Below are 27522 nucleotides of genomic sequence, written 5' to 3'. Positions count from 1 at the left end.
GCTCACTTCGAGGCAAGCAACACTGAAAAATGTTGTGAGCACATCAGCTGTTCTGGACGACTGTATGATCACCCTCTCCGTAGCCGATGTGAGTAAGACCTTTAAACAGGTTAACATTCACAAGGCCAGAAGGATTACCAGGACACGTACTCAGAGCATGCGCTGACCACCTGGCAAGTCTCCTCACTGACATTTTTTAACCTCTCCCTGACCCAGTCTGTAATACCTACATGTTTCAAGCAAACCACCATAGACCTTGTGCCCAAGAACGCCAAGGTAACCTGTCTAAATGACTACCGACCCGTAGCACTCATATCTGTAGCCATGAAATTCTTTGGAAGGCTGATAATGGCTCACATCAACACCATCATCCCAGAAACCATGGACCCACTCCAATTTGCATACCGCCCTAACAGATCCACAGTTGATGTAATCTCTGTTGCACACTACACTTCCTTTTCCCACCTGGACAAAAGGAACACCTACGTGAGAATGCTATTCATTGACTACAGCTCAGTTCAACACCATAGTGCCCTCACAGCTCATCACTAAGCTACGGACCCTGGGACTAAACACCTCCCTCTGCAACTGGATCCTGGGCTTCCTGCCGGGACTGCCCCAGGTGGTGAGGGTAGTCGACAACGCATCCTCCACGCTGACCCCCACACGGGGCTCTTCAGGGGTGTATGCTCAGTCCCTCCTGTACTCCTTGTTCACCCACAACTGCGTGGGCTCGCACGACTCCAACACCATCATTAAGTTTGTCGAAGACACGGCGATAGGGAAGAGGTCAGAGACCTGGCATTGTTGTGCCAGGACACCAACCTCTCCCTCAACCTGGGCAAGACAAAGGAGCTTATCGTGGACTACAGGAAATGGAGGACTGAACACGCCCCTATTCACATCGACAGGACTGTAGTGGACTGGGTCGAGAGCTTCAAGTTCCTTGGTGTCCACATCACTAAGGACCTATCATGGTCCAAACAAACCAACACAGTTGTGAAGAGGGCACAACAAAGCCTCTTCCCTCTCAGGAGGCTGAAAAGATTTGTCACAGGCCCTCAGATCCTCAAAAAGTTCTACAGCTGAACCATTGAGATCATCTTGACTAGCTGCATCGCCGCTTGGTATGGCAACTGCCATCCAGGACCTCTATACCAGGTGGTGTCAGAGGAAGGCCCCAAAAATTGTAAAAGACTCCAGCCTCCCAAGTCATATACTGTTCTCTCTGCTACCGCACGGCAAGCGGTACCGGAGCGCCAAGTCTGGTACCAAAAGGCTCCTGAACAGCGTCTACCCCCAAGCCATTAGACAGCTGAACAGTTACAACGATCCCCTTATTATTTAGTTCTTTATCGTCATTTTTTGGCCCTTACTCTTGCACTGGCTCTATGCACACTCACTTGACTCTACCCACGCACTGACACATACTACACTGACACTCCAACACACACACACACCACACACACGCTCGCACACACCAAACACAAACACACATGCATATTGACGCCACACACACACACACACACACACACATAGACACACTTTCAGACTGTTACATACGCTGCTGCTACTCTGTTTATTATATATCCTGATGGCCTAGTCACTTTTACCCCTACACACATGTACATACTGTATTACCTCAATTACCTCAACTACCTCGTACACCTGCACATTGACTCGGTACTGGTACTCCTTGTGTATAGCCTCGTTGTTGTTTTTATTGTGTTAGTATTTCCTTTTTTATTTTTTAAAAACGTACTTTTTAACTCTGTATTGTTGGGAATGGGCTCGTAAGTAAGCATTTCACTGTAAAGTCTACACCTGTTGTATTCGGAGCATGTGACCAATAAATGTTGATTTGAAACAGGATAGTTTTTGTGTTTTGCGAACATATCTTTTGTGATTGTTCCCACAATTTTCTCACCAGACCTTTCCACCAACCTAATGTAACATTCAGTGAAACTTTAAAGAACAGATTACATTTGTTCTAGGAATGTTCTTGCAACATAAGGCGAATGTTTTATACAGACATTGTATAATCATCAGCACGACTGGACAGTTTTTGTGTTATGAGAACATTTGCCGTAACCTAACGAATGTTCTGGGAACTTTCCCAGAACCAATTTTCGTTTGCTGGGATGGTACACACAGCCATACAGGCATCCTACTGATAGGCTTTTGACAGATTTTAGATCTCGCACAGGCGGAAAAGTTTGAAGTTATATTGACAACATTACAGATCTTTAATTCCGCAGGAGACGAGAGCCATCGCAATTCGATGCATATGCAGTCATCATGGTTAGAATGGGCTTTAAGCCAAATTAAGAAAAAAAAGAGAACCAAAAAAACTAAAAGAACCTGTTCATATTGAGGTTTGGTCTCACCTCACCTATATCTGGGCTCAAACCCAAAGCCCAATTTAATTAAAACACCCCTTTTTGATCCAATGATTTATAAGCAAAAAGCATGTTGACGTGAATCTGGGCACGGAGTGAAGGTCACCAGACTAATACAATACCCGAGCTCCGTTCACAACCCTCTGATGTCTGTAGATGTTGTAATAAGCTACAGGGTTTCCTCGTAAAAGATGTAACAGTTCAACTGGCTCTGACAGGACAAGCTGTGGGCCTTGACTTCAGGATGAGCTGTAGTCCTGTAGGTCGTTGTCTCTGCTGTAGGCCAGTGTCCGTTGGGCACACACTTACCGGTGGCAGAGTGAGTGGGAGGGTGGGGACATTCCTGGCATCTTTGAAGGCTGTTATTCAGTGACCTTTTATCAACGTGCTTTCTGCTTTCAGAGGGTGCCTACAGCAGAGACATGGGCACGTCTGTGGGAAAACATGGACTGTCTTTTGAGAAGTTGCCTGGTAGTCCTTGTAGCCACAGCTACATGCATATGAAATGAATTGGTTTCCATTAACCTTGGTTGTGGGTGATTTCACAGTTGTGGTTTTATCAGCTGTTGTCTGGACTGGAGGTCATCATCAAGGATGTTTGCGCCATTGAGTCTTGGGTTGGGTGACCTTTCCGGTTTGGTTTTATTTTACACTCCCTATTCACAGTTAATTTGATTTGGAGATGTGATGTCAAATCAAGGTTTTGGTCACAGTGCCACAGAGTGATGAAGAAAACTATTGATTATGCTTCGTAAGTTACACATTCGACTTTGGATCCATGTTTTAACTTCACAGAATGTTTTTGACAATGACTGCTGATTTTGTGGTAGCCTTCATGCAAATGTTTTGAAAGAGGAGTAATGCTTGTCATAAATTGTCCTATTTTCATGCATCTTACTTTTATAGCATGCTGTGCAACTTGAATAGTTTGTCAGTAAGTTAAATTAATAATGCATTTTTCTTATTTATTTACCTTTATTTAACCAGGAAATCCATTTATATTAAAATCTCTATTTCAAGCGAGACCTTGCTAGAGGGGCTTTGAATTAATTAATGCTTTATTGTTTGTTTTGTTTTGCTAAGCATGATAGCAAAGTAAGATGAAAATACATTTCCAAAGTATTTTTCCCTCTTCAAAGTTAAAATGATTTAGGTCACTAAAATACATGCAGTAAGAACTAGGGAGACAGTTCAAAATGTTTTAGTCTGCCGACTTCTCTCTTTAAAAGGCATAGACGGTAGGGTGGTAAAAGTACAGCACCTTCTCACCCATGCTCCACTGGGCTAAGTAGGAGGATAGAGGCCTATCTATTTTGTATGGTGTTGAGCTTAAAGGAGTGCCATCTCCTGCAGAGCAGAGTGTACCGTAGAAAGAGGGGAGAGGAGAAAGGAGGAGAGATAAAGACAGTGAGAGTGGCGATGGTTCTGTAAGTAACGCTCTCTGTTCTTTTAAAGGTCCAATGCAGCCAATTTTATCTCAATATCAAATCATTTATAGGTAAAAATGAAGTACCTTACTGTGATTCTTTTTGACCATTTTAATAAAAAAAATTAAATAAACTAACTTCTTAGCAAAGAGCAATTTCTCAACCAAGAATTTCAACCAAGATTGTCTGGGAGTGGTTGAGGTGGGAGGGGAAAACTGAAAATGTGCTATTATTAGCAGAGAGGTTTGGAACTCTCTTTCTTATTGGTCTATTAACTAATTTACTCCATGGTGATGTCACCATGGAAGGCCAAAGCTCCCTCTCACAAAACAGGTTGACATTTCAGGCCGTCTTTTCGAAGGGCTCTTACACTAAATCGGCATTATCATAATGTTCACAATTTTACAGTATTATTCCAACCTCATAGTGTGTAAATATATATAAAACACAGCAAAATCACGTTTTTGACTGCCCTGGGCCTTTAATGTTGTGTTTGAGCTTGGCCGGCACTGACTCATTTTAGAAGCTGGGAAAATGAAATAACAACGTTGAGGAGATTTTAATGTAATGTTTTGTGATAATCCCTCTCCATTTTGGAACGCTTCAGGAGAAGTCATGTGATAAAGCCTCTTTGGTACAAGCCAGGGAAAATAATAAGATACCTGTTATTTGTCTTTCTCACGGTGTTGTGCCCTTGGAGAACCCGCTATCCCCCTGTTTTAGTAAAAACAATCAGAGATTAGTCAAGCCATCCCATCTCTTAGAATGGGGCCTTAATGCAGTCGCAGAGACATACTTGTATGTAGGGTGGCCAGTGTCAGCCAGGCAGACGTGACAGAGAGGGATGGGAGGGAGCACAGCCACATGTACTGTATGCAGACAGACAGAGAAGTGGACAGAAGACAAGTGACAGACAGACACATGGGCAGGCACAATAGATGAGTTGAATGAGAAAAATGAGGTGATTGTCAGAGCAGCAGAAACAAATGGTTTCTTCTATCCTAAGGTGTTGTGTTGAGCGTGACAGCTGGGGTAATGGAGTAGTCTTCAGACAGGTTTAAAGCTGTATCTATTGTGGAGGGCCGGGGGACCTAAACAAAGGGATTTAAGGTGGAGGTGCAGAGGCCAAGTTTAGCAGATGTGTAACATAAAATCACCCCATAGCTGCTGATTCAGGACAAACACACCAGTAATACCAGACATGTTACTGCTCATCATACTGCTATTACTACTTATACTATTGCTTAGTGTTGCACGGTATACCGAAACGTCGGTACTTTTTCGATACTAGAACATGAAAAACTGGTCGGTACTAGAATTTGTGTTACTTTCGGTAATTCTGTCAAATGTGTCTCACGGATCAAGTCTGTCTATCAGCACAGCCAATGTCCCAAACGGAGCCACTGTACTCATTGCTAGCCTGCGCTGGGAGTCTTGACTGCATCATGTTTAGCTCCCCACTCATGCTGCACAGAAGTTAACACACTTGAATAATGTGACACAGCATTTTTTATGTTGAAACTATTAATTATTGTTTGCAAAACAATGTCCATACAGGCTAGAATCATACAGGCTAGAATATCTTTACAATGCAAGACGATACCGGTATCTTCTAGCTTTGTAGGCTGACTTTCCTTGCTAGCTTACAGCTGAAACTAACATTAATTCACTACCCTAGTACTTTGTTTGTGATAATATGCAAACCGTAACGCAAAATATGCTGATTTCAAAGCTGATTGCCACCAAAAACATTATCCATTCACTTAAAGAGATTCTCTGGTACTTTTGTATACTTTTTACCCAGTAGTTCTGAAAGTAGCAGTCACAAGCCAAAAGTGGTCCCCAAAAATTGCTAAGTCACTTATGTGCAGATAGGTGCACCATGTAATTTCTCTCTCTCTCTCGCTCTCTCTCGCTGCTGTGTCCACTAAGCCGTTGGGCCCGCCCTGCAATCTCATTGAATAATGCTGGGCAGGCCTTTTGCTAGCTGTCACTCAAATGCGAGGGGCTGAAGCTCATTGGCTAGAACTCAAATTGCTAGGGTGCTGTCCCACTTGGAGGGAAATGTAGGGAAAATGGCGTGGCTCAGCTTCAAGAAAACAGTCACTTTCAAACTTGGGATTTTGTGTTTAATTGAGGTAAAAGGGTAATTCTGCTCATAGATTATGCATGTATGGACTACACATCAAGCCCAAAGCGGATACGTTCTTAGTTGCCAAAGATACTGGAGCATGTCTACCTCAAGTCTCTCCCTCAGCCAAAGATTTATTGCCTCAGCGAACTGAGGGCTCCAACAGGCCGCACCCCTCTTGGCTCGTGATTGACGTCATTACTGGTTAAAGAGACAGCACACTCTTTTATAAAAGAAGCGACTTTTATGCAAATGTTGTTGATCAGTACAATAAAATAAGTGCCACATTCAAGGGAACGAGATTGTTTTGTATTCTGTAGCCCCATGAAATCAGCCAAAACAAGCCCAATGATTCAATCCTACTGAATATGCATTCACCTGTATTGTGAATAGGGCTCGGGTACATTTTGATTTACCCAGTTATCAGTTGAGATTTACCATTCAAGTAAATTATTACCATTATGTTGTTATGTACAGTAGTTAGATTGGTAAAAACAAAGTCAAATTAATTGTATGATTGGTTAATTAAATTTCCTGGTTGCTAATTTCAGTTTGTATGACAAAACAAGCAATGCATAGTGTATTAAATCATTGTACCATCTAAACCGCTGTGAAATATATTTTCAATAACCAAAAATAGAGTATTTTCAGCTGTTTGAAGCTGGTGTACAAAACCAAAAGTAAAAGACGGGAAGCATAGAAATAGAACACCGATTTATTGCTTCTTAGACTTGCTTTCAATGAGAATGATAGATCTATAACGCACATTTCTATGTGAATTTGGTCAGGTGGCCCAAAAAGTTATATATTGCTGCTTTAATGCATAGCATACTGTATGTACATGGCTGTCGCTGAAAAATTCTGACGTAAAACATTTAAAATGTAATGATATTGAACTCAAAAGATGCCCAATGATTGAAGACAGCAGTAGCTGAGTTTCTGTCTGGATCACGTGCCATTCTGTGACTTTGCCTAATATGTGCTCTGTTTTTACCTACTACTAGTCCTAGAGGCTGTTAGTACTATTTATACTATTACTACTCCTAATATAAATATTCTACCATGGCTATTACTGGTAATACTGCTACTGCTCCTACTACCACTACCACTACCACTACTTCCACTACTACTACCACTGCCTATTTACCACTTATGTAAATGTGTAAATGTAATATATTTCTGTAATACTGCTATTACGAACATATGTCCTGAATAACTAATTACAAATCAACAGTGAAACAATGAAAACACCCATTATGATGGAAAATGTCTGAATATATTTGGTCCATGAGGGACGTGTGGTGATGCACGCTGTTCAGCATGATTATAAATAGAAATCTGTGGTATTTCCGAAAATAGGTTAAGCTGCCATCGCTGTGCTGCTGGCATGACATCACTGATTGCCTGCCAGCCTCCCCCTAAAGACTACTCCCATACTGGGGAGAGGGAGGGGAGATGGAGGGAGGTGAGGAAGGGAGAAAAGCAGCTGTAACCCACTGTGGGGGGTTCTCTATTCCTCACCCCCAGCTTTGTTCTCACTTCCTCATCTCTCCATCCTATGGAGGAGTGGTAACACTCTAATCGCTCCACTGCCAGATAGAGAGGTCTTCTGGAACAGCATGTTGCCAATGGCTTGGTGCTACAGTATAGTGTATTGGAGATGCCTCACATGAATGTTGGAATTAGGGTAACAGAAGGTGCAGATGTACAGTATGTACAGTAAAGTGGCTTCATGCCATGTAGGAATAATAATTGGTTTTAAAGGGCTTAGATTAATTAAGAACCCATGACTTTGTCACTGCAATTCTGGTGATGTACATCTTTTAGTAATTTCCAAAATGGCAGCTTTCCCATCTTTGACTACTCATAGTGATAACGGCACCTTAATAATAAAAAAAAGACTAGATTAATAACAGATGATTTATCCTATCTACAGTATATTGGCAGCTTTTTGGCTCCACAACCTTGAGAGTTTATAGCTCTTTAACTGACGAGCTAAAAAGGTTCTCTCTCTTTCACCGTGCCAGTGGTCGGCTTTAAAGGACGAGACATTTTTGGAAGCGTAACGCTGGCCACCGCCGTTACCAGGAATTCATCAATACAATTAACACGGTGGCACCTGCTCATTTGCAAGACCACCTGTGTTAATGATTATTATCATTCCAGCCCAGTAGTCAGAGGAAGAAAATGCTCAGGGAGAGAGAAAAAAAATCTGTAATATTTGGCATGTTGCACGTAATCTCAAATCTGTGTGTATATGAGGAATCTGCTTTGTGCCTCAAAGCACATAATCGCTAGTCAAAAAGACAGGAGCGTGCAGCAAGGTTTACTCGTTAGTCTATTTAGTAAGGAATCTGGAAAGATGCAATTAATGTTTTCTCCAAATACCGCATGAATGGGCGCTGGGAAATAAAGTGCAGTGTATGCGTAGTGGGCGAAGAGAGGGGGACTTCTTTCTTCTCATCCCTCTCTTTATCGCCAGCCTTGGAGCTTTGAAGCTTCATCTTTAAAGACACCTTTCCCAATTTGTAAAATCAAAGGATCTCAAAAGCGGATCTGTCTCTCAGACCAAGTCAGTTTGGAACTGCCTATCTTTGACTAATGTGAATTGACTCTGATCAATTTATCTGACTCGAGGTTCAAAACAAGGCAGTAATAGTGTGGGTATCACATCAAAAATGCCAATGTGGCTAACTAACATATAACTCTCTTTTTGTTTCTATCCTATAGTATTTTTCAGGCGTAGTATTGCCTATGCAGTGTTTATGGTCAGGGCATGTTCATGTTTTTCCCAGGGCCTGTTATAGAACATGAAGAGGGAGAGATGCAGTTTTCTGACCTTGATGGGGCTCACAGAAAACTTCTTATTGATTCCCCTGTAAATCCCTTAGCTGTGGGCTAAGGGGGGACTTGGCAGGTAAACTCCCATTGCCCTCCATCTGATGAGGAGTCTAAGCCATGTTTCTCTCTCAGTCAGTCCACCCACGCCTGGCGTGGCCGCACCACTGTGAACGGACACAGTATTTACTGCACCCTGAAACCCCATCCATTAATGGTGTCAATTAGCTTCTTCGTCAGGGATGCAGGCCACTGGATGTATTTATAATGCTGGCCTGGCACAGGCTTAAAGCAGGCTGAGATCATTCATTTAGTCAGTCCACACAGGAAAGCTACATCCACTGTAGGTGCCAAGTTCCCACCACGGTATTGGCCCTATAGGACTTTACAGTAGTATTGTTTTTAAGTCACTGCCCAAGAGAACTTTCAACCTTACAAACCAACGACTGAATTACCTACTGTGGTTGAGTATGTGTGAATTTGTCAAGGCCTATTTCTCAGCCCATTTTTCCCCCAATGGATTTGTACTGTATTGATTCCTCTTTCAGAACAAATGATTCAGTTTTACGGTGTTCCTCATCCTCATTATGCACGCCGCCACCCAGCCGAGAGGCCGAGACCCTTACTGTACACACCAGCCAGGTCACCCGTGATAGAAGTCAGTATTCAACATCCATCCATGTCTGAGGACGTCGGGAGATGGAATGGAAACAATAGTGAGCGCTGCTACCTTCAAGTAGGTTTCAGTTTTGCTAGGGCGTTGTGGACGGGGATGAAGGATGGGCGTAAGCATCTGCCACTGATTCCAAAGGTTGCAAGTTCGAATCGAGCAATGTTTTATGGCTATCCCAAACCGTAACCCTTACCTTAACCATTTGGAGTCAATGCCTAACCTTAAGAATTCTGAGTTAATGCCTAAACTTAAACCTTTTGCAACAACTTTGAAAAATGACATCCGAGAAACATGGATGAACGTCTAATTCTGACATGAGACTGTGAGAGCTAGTTGGTACAAACACAAATCCTTTACTGTACACACACAACTGTGTTGGTCCACGCAGACCTGGAGTGTGTCCTTCAGGATGTATTTCCTGCTCAGGGGCCGTAGTGTATTGAGCACAGCAACAAATCAATGGCCTGGGTCTCCTTCACCAGGGGTTACAGAAGCTACCAGGGTCCGTTACCAGTGTTGACACCAGGTCCTCTTACATTTGAGTCATTTAGCAGGCACTCTTATCCAGAGCGACTTACAGCAGCAGTTACTGTTGAGGCACATCGTCTGATTTCTCACCTAGTCGGCTCGGGGATTCGAACCAGCAGCCTTTCGGCTACAGGCCCAATGCTCTTAACTGCTAGAATACCTTCTGCTCCCTGACTAGCGTAAAGGATCTCAACAGTCTTGAGTGTTCTTCCGCTCCTTGTCTCACCCCACCTTCATTTGTAGTGACATGAGAATGCAGGTGAAAGCAATATGTTGCCTGCCAAATTTGACTTTTCCTTCACCTATCGAGGTCTTTCATATTAGAGCAGATGGAAGATAAAGAGACAAGGAGAGGAAGTGTCTTGAGACTATTGAAATTACAGTGCAGGAGGGTGCAGTGCTGGAGGATGGAGGCCCAGCCGCATGCGGCTCCCTTTAACGTGCCTGACTTAATTAAGGTTTACAGGTTACGCTAGAGTACTGCTTATATTACAGCACTCATTACAAGGTAATTAGGCTGGGGCAGGGAAAATATTGTTGTCGGAACAATGAGTGAAAGCTCTTTGGAAAGTACCCCCACCTTTTCCCTTTGTTCTCCTCAAGCAGTGGCTTGGTGGTTGGCTGTGTGCGTGCAGATCTGGGATCAGAGGTTTGGGGGGTGAGGGAGGGATTAGAGCAGTAAGGACTGCTCTGAGACTAGCCCTGATTACCCCTCATAGTCAATCTGCGCCACAGAGCTCCGCCACGCCTGCCACTGATTCAGGTAATAATCACATTGTATCAGTGCTGATGATGTGCACTTTGGGCTCCGGCCCCTCAGAAAGCCCTTCCAGCAGTAAATGAAGTAAGCAAGTAATCTACCCTCGGCGATGACATTTCCCACAGAGTGCAAATGAAGTGTGAGGGAGCGGGCAGGCAGCGACTAAAGACCTGAGCCAGGGCTGGCTCTGTTTCTGCTACCTTCACACTTTTGGTGGAGTAAATGCCAAGGAGAGGGGAAGTTCACACCTTTTCATTACACTGGGGCAGGGTCCTCTGGGGCACAGAGAGAGAATAGAAAGATGGAGTGAGAGACGCTGTGGTGCCTATGTGTACATTGGGCTGTGTGTGTGTGTGTGTGCGTTGGTGTGTGTGTGTGTGTGTGTGTGTCTCTGTGTGTGTCTGTGTCTGTGTGTGACAGTAGGGACTGAATGTAGTAGGCTCTTAGAATAAGTGCTGATTCTGGAAGAGTAGGAGGAGAGTAAGAGGAGGGGAGGGACGGTGATGGGTTTATCAGTAGGACCTCTACACTTAGCAGGAATTACCTACACTTCACAGATTAGGGCCAAAGGTGCTGGATCAGACACACATTCCCTTTTGCACTAGTAATGGAGGGCCTCGTCGGCAGGAAATAACCCTGCAAATGGCTACTGTCGGAGAGTGGTGGGGAGGAGAGGAGAGGAGGGAAGAGGAGAGGAGGGGAGTGGAGAGGAGGGGGGGAGCAGAGGAGAAGTCTCTTTAATTACAAACCATCTCAACACAGTGGAGCTGGGGAGAGAAAGACAGTCACCCCAATGCCCCCATATGTCCCTCTAGCCTGATCAGCACTGCAGCCTCTCTGTAGCCTCTCTATCCTCTCTGTAGCCTCTCTGTAGCTACCTCAGCTGATGTAGTGGAGCCACACGTCAGACAGGAGTATATAGGAGCAGACGAAATCAACGTGTGAGATAAGGGCTGTTTTATATTGGTATCAAATGATGCCTCAGTAGGATCATATTTTCCACATTGTGCCTTCACTTCGCTGCGTCAGCAACACCACCAGCCTCTCTCTCTGGGTTACATCGCTGTTTGTCGTGTTTCAAACCATTTCATCAGGCTCCGACGTCCGCACTTGGTATGCAATGCAACGCTGGCTATTTGTACATGTTTGGATTCCAATTAGGAAGTTGTTAGAGCTTTCGCCCGTGGCCAGAGGATTCTTATTAAGCCTTACATTAAAGAACATAGAAGCACATTTAAATGGAGTTCATGTTCCCCTTTGTTTGTTGGCATTATGGTTGTTATTAATTTATTCTCAATGCCGTATGTGTTACACATTAACGAATAAATCCAATTTGGGCAGTGTTTGTGATTGTAATATGCAAACGAGGGCCTGCTCAGTGAGAGATAGGGATGGCACTTGTCAAATAAACCAACAACACAATTCCTACAGAATAACAACAACAACACAGCCCCATTTAGTACCATGGTCTCCTCAGTGAGACAGGGCTGATGTTATGTGGGGAAGAAAGCATCACGATAGAGTGATTTGCTTGGTAGCCATTGGAAATCATTAGGTTAGGGCCGGTGGGGACCAGGGGTGGGGTGTGAAGAGAGATGCACCATGACTCCAGGCAGTCAGCCACTTAAGACTGAGGTGGTCACCTCTGACAGACTCCATCACTGTCCATCCATAACATACATACAGACCCAGAGAGCAGGGACTAGAGAGCAGAGACTAGCAGGCCTGCTGTGCTGGGAGACGGTTGGGCTGTATAGGGCTGTAGGGCATAGGGATGTAACACGGCCTGGCCAATCAATGGATCAATGCCTGACAAAGCACCCCCTCTTTTTGTGTAGCACTGTAGCAAAGGTTACTATAATGCACTGACCTGGCTCTGAGAAAAGAATAGCTGGGGGAAAAATGCTGGGGTCATTGAAAGTCTATGTAGCTTTGCTCAGGGGAAAATAGATAGATGCATAAGCATGTCGTAATACAGCCAGGCTACAGGGTGCGAGATGTTGAATGAGGTGTTGAATTTATGGACGGATGAAGGTGATGTGATATGCAACATCGGGAATGATAGGAATATTGTCTCTTTAAAGACACCATCATCACCACCCACTGAATATATTTTTCCTGTTGAAATATGATCCGAAATGGGATGGTTTCTAGTAAACTCTCTCTAAAATGGCAGAAATATGATAGTGTGTGGTAACGCACATGAACAACACTACCAAATCTATATATGCAGACATGAACTTCATAAATATAACACTACCAAATGTATTTATTCAGACATGAACTTCATTAATATAACACTACCAAATGTATTTATTCAGACATGAACTTCATTAATATAACACTACCAAATGTATTTATTCAGACAGTCAGGGGTAAATGATTGCATCAATACCTCTCCGGGGTCTCTCTCTCTTTAATCTCTCTCTCTCTTCTCATCTACCTCATTTCTCTGGGCTGTCTGCCAGCAGGAGGAGCTCTTTATTTGGCAGACAGTGGGCGAGAGTGACAGTGTGTGTGTTTGTATGTGTGTATGTGTGGTAGTCACCTGGTGTTCTTGTGGCTGGGCATTTGTTCTGTGCTCAGGGAGCCCTGAGGCCTGAAGCCCCCCCCCCCCCCCCCCCCCCTCCATCCCTCCCACCGTCTGCACAGTGTTCGAGTCCTCCCATCCCTCTTTCCCCCTCTCTGTCCTGAAGCCCTGCCCCCCCCCCCTCCCCCCTCCCACCGTCTGCACAGTGTTCGAGTCCTCCCATCCCTCTTTCCCCCTCTCTGTCCTGAAGCCCTGCCCCCCCTCCCCCCTCCCACCGTCTGCACAGTGTTCGAGTCCTCCCATTCCTCTTTCCCCCTCTCTGTCCTGAAGCCCCGCCCCCCTCCATCCCTCTTTCCCCCTCTCTGTCCTGCGGCCCTGCTCCCTCTCGCTGTCTCTGCTGCTGTCAGAAGGGTTCAGTGTTGTGCATCACGGCAGCATGGTAGGCGCTTTGGACAGGGAGAGGCTGATCTATGGCACTGGGGCTGGGATAGAGAGATATAGATAGAGAGGGAGAGAGAAGAGAGAGAAAAAACAAGAGAAAGTGAGGCACAGAGAGAGAGTGAGAGAGAGAGAGGAGGGAGAGAGAAAGAGAGAGAGAGAGCATTCAGCCCGAAGGCCAGCTGAAGACATGAAGAAAATCGAGTGTATGTCTGCATTGAGTCTATCTGCAGGGAGGGATTGTTCCCCAGTAGCAGCGCTTGCTGCCTCATTGTGAGGGACACATCCCCTTTCCAGGGTGTTGTTTTTCATGACTGACAAGAGCCTGAGACTAAGCGAGGTTGATGGGGACCCAATGTTGTGGGTGGAGGGGATTCGATTGAACACAGTTGTTGCCGAGTGTTGTTGTGCCCAGTAACTGACCTAGGGTTGATATCTATTGTCAGTCTCCTCTTGTTCTGTGACTGAGCTAGTGTTGCCACTCCGTGTTTAGTGTCCTTTCTTTTCATCAGTGTTCAGTCCCCAGTGTTCAGATAGACTTGTGTTAATATCTCCCCCTTTTCTTTTTTTCAGGCTGCGCGTTCCTCACCTACTGCGCCCGCGAGTCGGCCATCAAAGCCCAGAACGCCCTCCATGAACAGAAAACACTGCCAGGGGTAAGTCTCTACCCACTTCACCACCATGCCATCTGAACACAGAAACACCATCACCCACCACCTACCAGCCTACTCCAACCCGCTTCAGCCCCAGAGATAAAAATAAATAAAAACTTTGGAAAATGATTCAATCAATAATCCAGGCTTTTAAGGGCCGGTTTGAACTGTTTAATGTGTCTGTTCTCCAGGGAATATAGCCAGCATTGATCAGATGCACTCCACTCGCACTTTCTGAGGCAATGCCATCAAATGTCAATTCATTTGTTCTTTGCATTTGCTCAAATTGGTCTCTTTACAAAAGGCTTAGTGAGTCATTGTTGTTTACTTAGACGAAGGGGAAAACAGAAATTATATGCACGAGGGATGAAAGGGACAATTTGAAAATAGGAAAGGGCACTATGTGTGAGTGTGAGATAGGATTTCTGCCTTTATAAACAAAATGTGTGCATATCTGTGCACGGTATGCGTGCGTGTTTATGCACTGTATCTGTGTGTGTAGTGTAGTGTGTGCATCTCTGTGTTTGTACACAGTGTGTGTGTGTGTGTGTGTGTGTGTGTGTGTGTGTGTGTGTGTGTGTGTGGGAGTAGTCCTCTTACCATTTCCCCCACTATGGCAGATAGCAAGTGACAAGGACATCGTCAGCATCAGTAGTCGAGCGGAGTAGAGCCGGGTCTGCTACAGAGACAGCATGGCTCAACATTACCGGGTCAGAAGAACATCACAGATAGACAGACCAACCCCCGTCTCTGTGGAATAATACAAGAAGGAGCCTAGCCAAAAGGCACATGTTTCACATTAAACATGCAAATACTAACACTGCAAACTTTGAACATTTCTGGCGCTTTTCTCGAAAAACAAGTTGTTTCTTTTATCCTTCAAATTTGCCAAGCTCCAGCCTGGAGGGCTTTTTTTCTTCTTAAAGAGCATAAAACATTTTTTTTTAAAGAAGTTGTTCTTTGAGAGAACGCCAAGGGATGCGTTCACGGTAGGCTATAACTGTGTTTAGCAGTGCGTTAAAGAGAGGGGGATTATTTCCCAGCTCATTCCACCCTGCTCGTAGTCCCCTCCATCTCGCGGAGTCGCTAATTGCGCCCCCTTGCCTGCCTGGGAGGGCATCCGTCAGGGTTGACCCACCACTGGGATTAAACGGCGAGATGTGGATGAATGTATAAATGAGGGGTACGGTGGCACCGAGGCTGGGAGGGAAAACACAGTATCCAAACCATCTGGCCTCTGAAAGATTTAACATCCACAACATATTAAAGAACACCATGCCATGTCAGGGAGAATTAACAGCCTTGTGCAACTCCTCAACTCCATTCTCTGCATGTATGTTTGTTATATTATGCATCTGTTTGTCTTTGCTGGTAGACATGTTACAGTTACGGTACACAGGCACAGACACATGCATAAAATGATAATCAAGCACTTATATTGGGGCATCCAACAAAACAATGTCATCCAACAAACTACGCTACCCATACAATCCCCAGAAAGAGAATGCATTCTGGGGTCGTATGAGCCTTGTAGGGTCTTCCCCACTAATATCCTACACTGTACTGTAGGACTCTGGTACTTCTCCAGAACCCAAACCCTTCACCTGCCCGACATGGAGTTTTAATTCCACCGAGTATCACTTCTACTCATGGTGAATACACAGAGGGTAGCATGGCGGTGCCTTCCCCTCTCCCCACTGTGCTGTGAAACAGTTACCCGTTCTCCTGCTCTAGCCCCGTGGAGACCCCCTGCCTCCTCTCTTCCTGAGACATAACATGTCACCCAAATAGAACAGGCAGACATTGCCGTGTGTCAGACCCCACCGAGACACACATACGCAGGTGCATGCCCCCCCCCCCCAACAGAGCGCGAGATTCCCCTGTGGAAAACGAGGATCAGATGGGTGGTCGGAGGTATAGCTACACCAGCTACGCTCAACAGTGTTTCTGTACTGCCTCCGGTAGTCACGACGACAACGTAGAAACACGGGCCTGCGGGAACAACACAGACACTATCACAGCTCCAGCCACTGTACCAGTACTGGGAACACACTGCTACCATCAATCCATCAGAGACGTGCTCCATCTAGTGTACTCAGAAGAGAGAGGAACCGATAGTAGCATGTCTGTTTTCATGTTGTGGAAATGGAGACAGGGCCATGGACAGAAATAGAGCGAGAGAGAGATAGAGAGAGGGGATGATAAAGGGATAGATGAGTGAGACAACGTGTGTAGTAGATATGTTGTAGTGTAGCAGGCTGGCTGTGCTCAGTGCATTGTGGATTGTGTTCTGTGGGCTGGAAAAGCTTCTCTCCGCTCAGTGGCCTCTCGCCAGCCAGCCATCAAGTCAAACAGCCAGCCAGCCAGCCAGCCATCCAGCCAGCCAGCCAGCCATCCAGCCCCCCCCCCCCCCCCCCCCCCCCCCCGTTGCTCTGCGCTGATGGTAAGTAGATATGCCAGTTGTTTGTTTGAAAAATACTGCTTGATATGCAGTTTGCCAGGGGCTATGGTGTAATTAATGTAAACTAGGATTCCCCAGGAGAGGAGTTATGAGTTATTAACGATTGCGTTTTGTCATTAACTCCTTCACCGCTGGCTGTCCCCCCACTTAAAGATGTGTGATGTGATTGCCATCTGATCGATGTGAAACCCAATCAATATAGACAGTATATTTAAGCAATAAGGCATGGGGGGGTGTGGTATATTGCCAATATACCACAGTTAAGGGCTGTTCTTATGCACGACGCATCGCAGAGTGCCTGGACACAGCCCTTAGCCATGGTATATTGGCCATATATCACAAACCCTCGAGGTGCCTTATTGCTATTATAAACTGCTTAACAACGTAATTAGAGCAGTTAGAGCAAAAATAAATGTTTTGTCATACCCGTGGTATACGGTCTGATATACCATGGCTGTCAACCAATCAGCATTCAGGGCTCGAACCACCCAGTTTATAAAAGCATATTGTACATATTCCAGGTGTATACAAGAACCCGTAAAGGCAACTGAGTTTCAGGGCCACCATTTCCCTCTTGCCTCCCTGCACACATTCCCTCATAATGCTACCTGGCCTTTCATGGGCTCATCAGTAATTGCTCACCACAATATTCTGAGGGCTATTGTCCGAGTCCCCAGGAAAACATTTGCTGCAGAAATGAATAGCATGCACTGATGGCTGTGTACCGAGCTGGAATGTATATCTATGCGGTAGAGAGAGAGAGAGAGAGAGAGAGAGAGAGAGAGAGAGAGAGAGAGAGAGAGAGAGAGAGAGAGAGAGAGAGAGAGAGAGAGAGAGAGAGAGAGAGAGAGAGAGAGAGAGAGAGAGAGAGAGAGAGAGAGAGAGAGAGAGAGAGAGAGAGAGAGAGAGAGAGAGAGAGAGAGAGAGAGAGAGAGAGAGAGAGAGAGAGAGAGAGAGAGAGACCCAGGAGGGGAGTATGTGTGGCTACAGAGTGGGACAGGTTCTGACAGCTGTCCAGGTGCATACAGTACACTGCCATCATGTCAGGGCCCTCTGTGGATACAGAGGGTGGGGTGTTGTGAAAAACATGTGCACATGGCAGCTTGTCGTGATCACACAGCGCTCACATCACTGATCTGTATGTGTGTTATTGTGTACTGTACACAGTACTGTATATGTTTGTGTGCAAGTGTGTGGGCTCCCAAGTGGCGCAGCGGTCTAAGGCACTGAATCTCAGTGCTAGAGGTGTCACTACAGACCCTGGTTCGATCCCGGGCTGTATCACAACCGGCCCTGATCAGGAGTTAGATAGGGCGGTGCACAATTGGCCCAGCGTTGTCCAGGTTAGGGGAAGGTTTGGCCGGGGCAGGCCGTCATTGTAAAATATGAATAGTTCTTAACTGACTTGCCTAGTTAAGTAAAGGTTACATTAAATAAAAGTGTGTGCCTGTGTTGTGGGGCAGACAAGCAATCATAATGTCAGCTAGTTTGACATTAATGCCACTAAATAAAAGCATGGGTGTCCAAAGGCTTTTTTCTAACGTTTTTTCAGATTGCTTGATGAACACTCCCTAGTGTTTCTGAGACAGTTGGTCTCTGTTGGACCCAGTCCACCAGAGATTGACTTCACACACTCCACACACCAGCTCAGCATCATAGCAAATCCCACATCCTTCACACAATCCCTCCTCCCAAATCCAACTGATCCAAGAAAATAATCTTAATCTCTTAGCCGTATACATATCAGTGTCCTTACCCCCTCTTTTGGACATGCGACCATGATGAAAACCTGTGATTGTCTATGTCAGGTGGCTGCTGGTGTATGTGCACAGCATGCATTTCCTTGTGGTATTAGTGCTGCTAGACCTGGGGTGACTGTAAGAGGATGGCAGTGACTCAGGATCCAGGTTTATGGAAAAAGCATCCGCATTAAACTCCAAATGAGAACAGGAAGAAGATGATGCTGTGCCACATACAGGGCATTCGGAAAGTATTCAGACACCTTGAATTTTTCCATCAAAATTGATCCAATCGTTTTTTTTCCCTCATCAATTTACACACAATAACCCATAATGACAAAGCAAAAACATATACATATTTTAGCAAATCAGTCAAACCTTTGGACACACCTAGTCATTCCAGGGTTTTTCTTTATTTTTACTATTTTTACATTGTAGAATAATAGTGAAGACATCAAAACTATGAAATAACACATATGGAATTATGTAGTAACCAAAAAAGTGTATATATATATTTGAGATTCTTCAAATAGCCACCCTTTGCCTTGATGACAGCTTGACACACTCTTGGCATTCTCTCAACCAGCTTCATGAGGAATGCTTTTCCAACAGTCTTGAAGTAGTTCCCACATATGCTGAGCACTTGTTGGCTGCTTTTCCTTCACTCTGTTGTCCAACTCATCCCAAATCATCTCAATTGGGTTGAGGTCGGGTGATTGTGGAGGCCAGGTCATCTGATGGAGCACTCCGTTACTCTCCTTGGTCAAATAGCCCTTACACAGCCTGGAGGTGTGTTTTGGCTCATTGTCCTGTTGAAAAACAAATTATAGTCCCACTAAGCACAAACCAGATGGGATGGTGTATCGCTTGCATATCGTTAGCGTCATTTACTGAGGAGTGGCTTCCATCTGGCCACACTACCATATAGGCCTGATTGGTGGAGTGCTGCAGAGATGGTTGTCCTTCTGGAAGGTTCTCCCATCTCCACATAGGAACTCTGGAGCTCTGTCAGAGTGACCATCGGGTTCTTGGTCACCTCCCTGACCAAGGACCCCGATTGCTCAGTTTGGCCGGGCGGCCAGCTCTAGGAAAAGTCTTGGTGGTTCCAAACTTCTTTGGAGGTCACTGTGTTCTTGGGGACCTTCAATGCTGCAGACATTTTTTGGTACCCTTCCCCAGATCTGTGCCTCGACACAATCCTGTCTCGGGACTCTACGGACAAATCCTTCGACCTCATGGCTTGGTTTTCCCTTTGACATGCACTGTCAACTGTGGAACCTTATATAGACAGGTGTGTGCCTTTCCAAATCATGTCCAATCAATTGAATTTATCACAGGTGGACTCCAATCAAGTTAGAGAAACGTCTCAAGGATGATCAATGGAAACAGGATGCACCTGAGCTAAATTCCGAGTCTCGTAGCAAAGGGTTTGAATACTTATGTAAATAAGTTATTTATGTTTTTGTTTTTTTATAAATGTGCAAAAATGTCTTAACCTGTTTTCATTTTGTCCTTATTGGGGTATTGTGTGTAGATTGATGAGGAAGAAATTGTTTCATCAATTTTAGAACAAGGCTGTAACGTAACAAAATGTGGAAAAAGTCAAGGGGTCTGAATAGTTTCTGAATGTACTGTATGTGTGGTCCAGCAGTAATGTCAATAGTCTAAGCATATCCCCCTTCCTCTCTGCCTCTGCCTCTCTCTCTCTCGTTTTCACATGCACACCCACATGCCACCTCTCTCTTACACACGCATGCAAACACACATACAAATAAACACACAGACCGCTGGGCTCAGCTAAGCTGTAATGGGATGTGTGAGGTGCTGGGAGGGAGCAGCATGGCTGGGGCTGTGTGTGCCGGGGAGAGTGGCGGACCTAGTGCAGTGGAAATGAGGTTGGCCTGCCACGGTGCTGTGCCACTCCGCACTTCCCCTCAGCATCCCCTCCCTGGGCCGTCCACTGGGCTTCACACACCCGCAATCTCCCATTCACCTGCTCATCAACCGCGGTCCTGCCTGCCTGCCGCAAAGGCTGAATAATTCAAGGCTGTGTTTGTGTGGGGGCAGGAGGGGAGGGGGCCGGTCAGCGAGAAGCCAATCGGTGCTGGCAGGATGAGAGGCCTTGTTGACCAGGGAGGGAGACTCGTTAGAATTTAGCCCCTGGGTAACAGCAGTGTGTGTGTGTGTGTGTACGTGTGTGTGCATGGTGGGAAGGGATTGGGGGAAAGGAGCCGGAGAGGGGGAATAGAAAAGAAAACGTAACTAAGGTTTTTTTCTCCAGGAGAATGTGTTTCTGCTTGCAATGTAAAAAAGCACACATATTTCTGGACTGTGACACTCTGTACATGTTTGAATCCAAAATGGCTGTTTACACAGTGAAATACTACAGTGCATTTGGAAAGTATTCAGACCCATTCTATTTTTAACATTTTGTTACATTGCTTTGTTACATTGCAGCCTTATTCTAAAAATGATTACAAAAAATGTTTTTATCATCAATCTACACACAATACCCCATAATGACAAAGCATAAACAGGTTTTTAGACATTTTTTAGACAATCCGTTTTGCCACTCTAACGTAAAGGCCTGATTGGTGGAGTGCTGCAGAGATTGTCCTTCTGGAAGGGTCTCCCATCTCCACAGAGGAACTCTGGAGTTCTTTCAGGGTGACCATCGGGTTTTTGGTCACCTCCCTGACCAAGGCCCTTCTCCCCCGGTTGCTCAGTTTGGCCGGGCGGCCAGCTCTAGGAAGAGATTTGATGGTTACCAACTTCTTCTATTTAAGAATGATGCAGGCCACTGTGTTCTTGGGGACCTTCAATGCTGCAGAGGTCATTATGGGGTATTGTGTGTAGATTGATGATGGAACAAAAATATTGAATACATTTTAGAATAAGGCTGTAACATAACAAAATGTGGAAAAAGTGAATGTGTCTGAATACTTTCCCAATGCACTGTGCATAGCGGTCTCTCTAGCGTTAAATTCATATGCACTTATTAGCCACAGATGTCCGTCTGCAATCCATTAATTGAAACATTTTCCCAGGGTCTCACTTCTAGCCTTCAACAGACATGAAATATGCATGTTAAAACGCTACTGGTGCGGTTCAGGATTGATAACGTCTAAGACAGAGGAGTCCAGGATGGGAGGGGGGGGGGGGGGAGAGGAGAGAGAGAGAGAGAGAGAGAGAGAGAGAGAGAGAGAGAGAGAGAGAGAGAGAGAGAGAGAAGGGGGGTTTGCTGTAATGGCACTAGGGTGTAATGTACGCAGTAAAGAGCTGCTGTACCAGAGTGCTCCTCAGGGAACTAAATCCCCACACCCCTGGAGCAGCAGCCAGGAATAGACTAAAACACATAGGGCTGGCTAACTGTTTGGCTTTGTGTTGTTTTTCCCCCTCCCGCTCTCTCACTTTCCTTTCTCCTTTCTTCTTTTCTTTTTTGTGGTAGATTAGCCATATATTTAGACAACCCGCCTCCTCCCAGGGGGCTTTGCTGCTGCTAAGGGTAGTTAGCAGAAAGCTGGCTTTGCACTCAATCTGGTCTCAGAGCATTTCTTATAATTCGGTACGTAAATCCATGACACTCCATTTAGGATGATATGTTAGGTTTCATATGGTATGTATTAATTTGTGGATGTCCATCACACATTTCGTATGAATGTTACGAATTCTAGCTAGGTGGCTAATGTTAGCTAGCTCGCTAACATTAGCTAGGCTAGGGGTTAGGGGTTAAGGTTAGGGTTAAGTTTAGGAGTTAGGTGAAGTGTTAGCTTAAAGGGTTAAGGTGAGCGTTAGAGGACGTGTTAGCTAACATGCTAAGTCCAAAGTACCTAAAGTTGTCAATGATGAGATTTGAACTTGCAACCTTTGGGTTGCTAGATGTTTTCATTATACACCCACCCATCCACCGATCCGTGTTTGCAATAAGTAACCATCTGTCTTATGTAACCATACCAAACGTAACATATAAAAGGTGAGCCCATTGATAAAAGGTGAGCCCATTGAAATAGTGGAGGAGTACAAATACCTTGGGCTTGTCATTGACAACAATCTGTCCTGGGATCAGTGTACAGACTATTTTTAAGAAAGGCCAACACACGGAAACTGCACTTTTTTAATGTTGATCTAACCATCATGGTTCTCTTTTATTAATCATTAATTGAGAGCATTCTGTCCTACTGCTTGACCTGCTGGTTTGGGAATATCAAGATTGCACAGAAAAATTGGTTGGGCAAGATAGTCAGGACTTGTGGATAAATCATGGGGCAGCAACAGCAAGAACTCTCAACCTGGGCAGAGCCCTGCGGTTGACTCTTCCCATCCACTCCACCCTGAATTCCAGCTCCTTCCCCCTGGCCGCAGGTAAAGACTACCTCAAATAAACTACAACAAATAGGTCCAAGTACTCTTTTATTCCGAATGCAATTCTGCATTTTAACAAAATGTTGGACTAACTGCACTTAGCACTTGCACTATGAAACTGCACTTACCCTGCCAATTTGCCTGTTTGCTATCCTTTGCTATTTATTTTTATGTGGTGTGTTTTATGACTGCTGCAAGATGAATTGCCTCTCTGAGGACATTACAGTTTTCTGAATCTGAAAATATCTGTTTTGGATAATACAAAATGCTCTGAGACCAGGTTGTTGCACTCTGAACTCACAGCCCTTTAACTACTTTGCAGATATGAAACAATCAAACAATCATAATATCTGAAAAAAATATAAAATTCCCAGTTTACGCTACAAAATCAACTTTATTAGCAGTTTTAAAAATTGGTTCTATTTGACTCAATGTTCCATGACGTTCACGAAGACATTGTTGGCAGAATAGATGGATGCAGTTCAATGTATGATTAATATAATTCACCAATGCATTTCTTGGTAGTCCCAAAAAATATTGCTATCAGGTTGTAAATCACAGCTGGCCTGGTATATTGTTTGCTGCCTCCATTCAGGATGCAGTGTTTCAGTTTCAGTGACTCAATATGTTGTACAAAAAACAGACGAATGTAACTAAGGCTGGGAATGTCAGTACAATCAAACTAGCAATGATCACAAGTCAGTCATAATGTGGCTAATAGGCTAGCGTAACTATTTATGTAGAAAGTGAAAAACACAGAGCCTAACGTTAGCTGGATATCTAGCTAGCTGCTACTGTAGGAGGACGTCATGTCATTGGAGGTGTGGGTGAATGACTGACTTTTTCCCCTCATATCATTTTTTGGTGGCTACACAGCTAGAGATGCACTTGTCATTTGGTTAGCTAGCAAGAAATGTCAATCGCTTTGCAAGCTAGCTATGCTGAGCAATTGTTATCCAGTTAACATATCTCTTGAGTTCGAAAATGGACTCTGGCTAGCTATCTACTCCGATTTCAGAGCACTCTTGTCTGAGTGTGCCAGAGTGCAGAATAACTGATGAATTTTCAAATGCGCAACACCTGCTGAATATGACCATTGTCATTAAACGTAGGCAAAAAAAGTAATAGTTAGTCAAGAAAATTCTAGATAACATGTAAACAGCCTAACCAACTCTGCTACGGCGAGTAAAATGGTCACTGAGGTGTTCTCTCATTTGTGGCTGGAAGTAGCTAGCTAGCAAGCTAGCCAACATTAGCCATTTAGCTTGGGTGCTTGGTTGGGACAACGCATGCATTGGCAGGCAAGCTGCAGAAGGACGAGCAGGCTATTCCCCATCGTTTATCAGTGCAATTTTGACGGCCAACTAGCCGAAAAGTTTGAGAGGGTTTATCTAACGTTCCTTTGTTATATTTTAGCTCATCCCGCTCTGGCTAGCATTAGTTGTTGATCTTGTTGTTGTTGATGTGCATATAGGGAAAGACAGCCTACCTTTTTATGGTTGTTTGATCAATAGAACTGTAAAGTTCCCAAATGTAAGAGGACTCCCATGGTATTTAGCTACAGAAACCCATTCAAGTGTATGTGTTCTAATGATCTAAAGTCGCGCTGTTGCAACTGCCTCTAAACACACAGTCCAGTTCAAAGTGAATGATGGCAGGCCCTTGTGGCAAATGGCTTGTTTGCGTACTGTAGACTCCGGTCCTGGACGAGACAGATGTTTTTATTAGGTTTTATTTACTGCAATGTCTGTTAATTGTCCAAATGCACTGCCACTTTCCCACTCTATATCGCTATAGAATTTTCACAAATGCCTTAGTATACGTAATTCCCAAACATTCTAAGAATTTATGAAAAACTTGAAAATGACCATATCTAAGCGCTCGCTTGACAGAAAATGTCAAACGAAGTGTCATATTTTTCCTGGGGGTGTAAAGGAACAGATTTTAATAAGATTCCATGTTGCTAAAATGCTGTCAGTTCCACTTTAAGAGAAGGAACTAAGATAAAGCACTGAAACAAAACACAGGTTTCTGTAAGAACATTTTATGGCTTGTTTTATGTTCCGCATGCAGAATGGGACAGGGCTAGAACAGCCAGAGACATAGTTTGGGAAGTTTATATTCCAGAATCCAGCAAACTGTGCAGCGGTGGTTAACTAAGGTTTTAGGATGATGTGGTCACATCTTGTTGCAAAGTTACTGTAGTTGTTATGGTGGTGTATGACCTGGGGGAGACTCAGTAGGGGACATCTCTTAACACCAACACCAGGAGCTTTGGAACAAGCTGAAGCAGAGTGACAGAGAGACGAAGGCAGCCTCCATTAACTGCCCTATTGGATTATTCCCCACTGTAACACACTGTAACACAGTGTCCACCATGAGGATAGAACAATGGCACTGTCAACCGCAACCACCACCTTCTCCCTCGTGTGACTTCGACTTGTGGCTCATACTGAGAAAATAGCCTGGGAAACAGAATAATCTAACAAGCCTGCCCATTAAGCCACTTCGTCATGTGAAGTGTGCTATTTCTTATCTGAGGTACAGGTTGAAAGAAAGAGATTAATTATTAATGTTTCTTATTTTTAGCCTCTTTAACCTATTTCTGGTTGTGGCTGGAGACCGGCCTTGTGTCTGTGGGATTGAGTCATGTGACGTTGTGATCTGGGTTAGCTAGCTAGTGGTGTGACGCTGGCCTGATGGTGATGTCTGCCAGGCTGCTGGCCATGCCCACTCTGACCTGGCTCGGTTCAGTTCTGCTTGGCTCGTCCTGGCTCTGTGGAGTATCATCTGTCTGTCTGTTTCCCTGGTGGGCCAAACCAGATGAGTCCGGTTCCGTTTCAGGCCAGGAGGAGGAGCGGGCCAGAGTGGAGAACAAGGCCCAGATAACGTGACTGCCAATCCATCTTGGTGTCCCTGAATGGGCCTGCACACACACACACACACACACACACACACACACACACACACACACACACACACACACACACACACACACACACACACACACACACACACACACACACACACACACACACACACACACACACACACACAGGGGAAGAGACTGCGTGTGTATGACAAAGTGTGGTCCTGAATAGAGGTGTGTGTGGAGGAAAAGAGATTAGCGCCCCCCCAAAACACGATATTGAAATAGACAGGGTGAGAGTTAAGGAGGCACTTGAAGCAACTGGAAAACATGAAGGGCACACTTAAGAAACATCTTCCTGTACTGCTAATTGGAGTTGTCACCGCTCTGCCCATGCTTGATGCATCTGGGAACAAGAGACAGGGGTGTGGGAGGGGGCCAAAGTGAGAGAGTGGGTCAAATATTGAGAGAGAGAGAGAGAGACAGAGACAGAGAGACAGAGAGACAGAGAGACAGAGACTGAGAGTGAGCTCTGTTCATAAACGCAAATAGACCCCAGAGAGCCTCAGGAGAGCAACACAATTAGACCCAACCAAATCATGAGAAAACAAAAAGATAATTACAAGACACATTGGAAAGAATTAACAAAAAAACTGAGCAAACTAGAATGCTATTTGACCCTAAACAGAGAGTACACGGTGGCAGAATACCTGACCACTGTGACTGACCCAAACTTAAAGAAAGCTTTGACTATGTACAGATTCAGTGAGCATAGCCTTGCTGTTAAGAAAGGCCGCCATAGGCAGACATGACTCACATTGCTCACAAAATAAGGTGGAAACTGAGCTGCACTTTCTAACCTCCTGTATGACCATATTAGAGACACATATTTTCCTCAGATTACACAGATACACAAAGAATTCGAAAACAAACCCATATATTGATAAACCCCCATATCTACTGAGTGAAATACCACAGTGTGTCATCACAGCAGCAAGATTTGTGACCTGTTGCCACAAGAAAAGGGCTACCAATGATGAACATCACCATTGTAAATACAACCTATATTTATGTGTATTTATTTTCCCTTTTGTACTTTAACTATTTGCACATAATATGACATTGGTAATATCTTTATTGTAATGTTTACTGTACATTTGTAATGTTTATTTCTCTTTTGTTTATTATCTAGTTCACTTGCTTTGGAAATGTTAACATATGTTTCCCATGCCAATAAAGACCTTGAATTGAATTGAATTTTGAGAGAGAGTGAGAGAGAGTGAAAGCGAGAGAGAGAGAGAGGACACAGGGTCATGTTGACAGCTTGAAGCCTTACCTTCAGCGGGATGTGTGAACTGTTATCCATGTTAAAACAGCCCCCCCGAGCCGTGCTGTGGAGGGGAGCCCACTCCCCTCAGTCCCCTGGATCCAGCAGGCTCATTTGTAAGGCAGATCTGGCCCCGGACGGAGCACAGAAGGTAGAGGGGGGCTGGACTGAGCCATTTGTCAGCAGAAATCAGGGCTGATGCAATACATCGCCTGCCGTGGGGCGAGGAGAGGAGGCTGATTGACTGGAGGCAAGCAGGGACTGATTACTCATGACACCCCCCTAACCCCATGCTGTCGCGACACCCCTCCCCCACCCACAGCCTGATTAGGCCTGTGGCACTCCGGCGGAACCAAGTGGAGGGGCCAGTGTGAGGACAGTGTGTGT

At 44.8% G+C, this 27522-nt stretch overlaps 1 protein-coding gene across 27 annotated transcripts in view; it reads left to right on the top strand.

The window, feature by feature from the left end:
* Positions 1-27522, top strand: part of LOC120054769 (CUGBP Elav-like family member 5) — a 243630-nt gene that overhangs the window by 9769 nt on the left and 206339 nt on the right. For all 27 annotated transcript variants that reach the window (XM_039002374.1, XM_039002360.1, XM_039002382.1 and 24 more), the window contains exon 2: positions 14298-14380. In XM_039002374.1, the coding sequence (XP_038858302.1) occupies positions 14298-14380 (83 nt within the window). The remainder of the gene's footprint in view (positions 1-14297; positions 14381-27522) is intronic.

This window comes from Salvelinus namaycush, chromosome 10 (assembly GCF_016432855.1).
Source record: "Salvelinus namaycush isolate Seneca chromosome 10, SaNama_1.0, whole genome shotgun sequence".
NCBI lineage: Eukaryota > Metazoa > Chordata > Actinopteri > Salmoniformes > Salmonidae > Salvelinus > Salvelinus namaycush.
The sequence above is the reverse complement of the archived record's forward strand: the minus strand, read 5'-3'. Positions and strand labels throughout refer to the sequence as shown.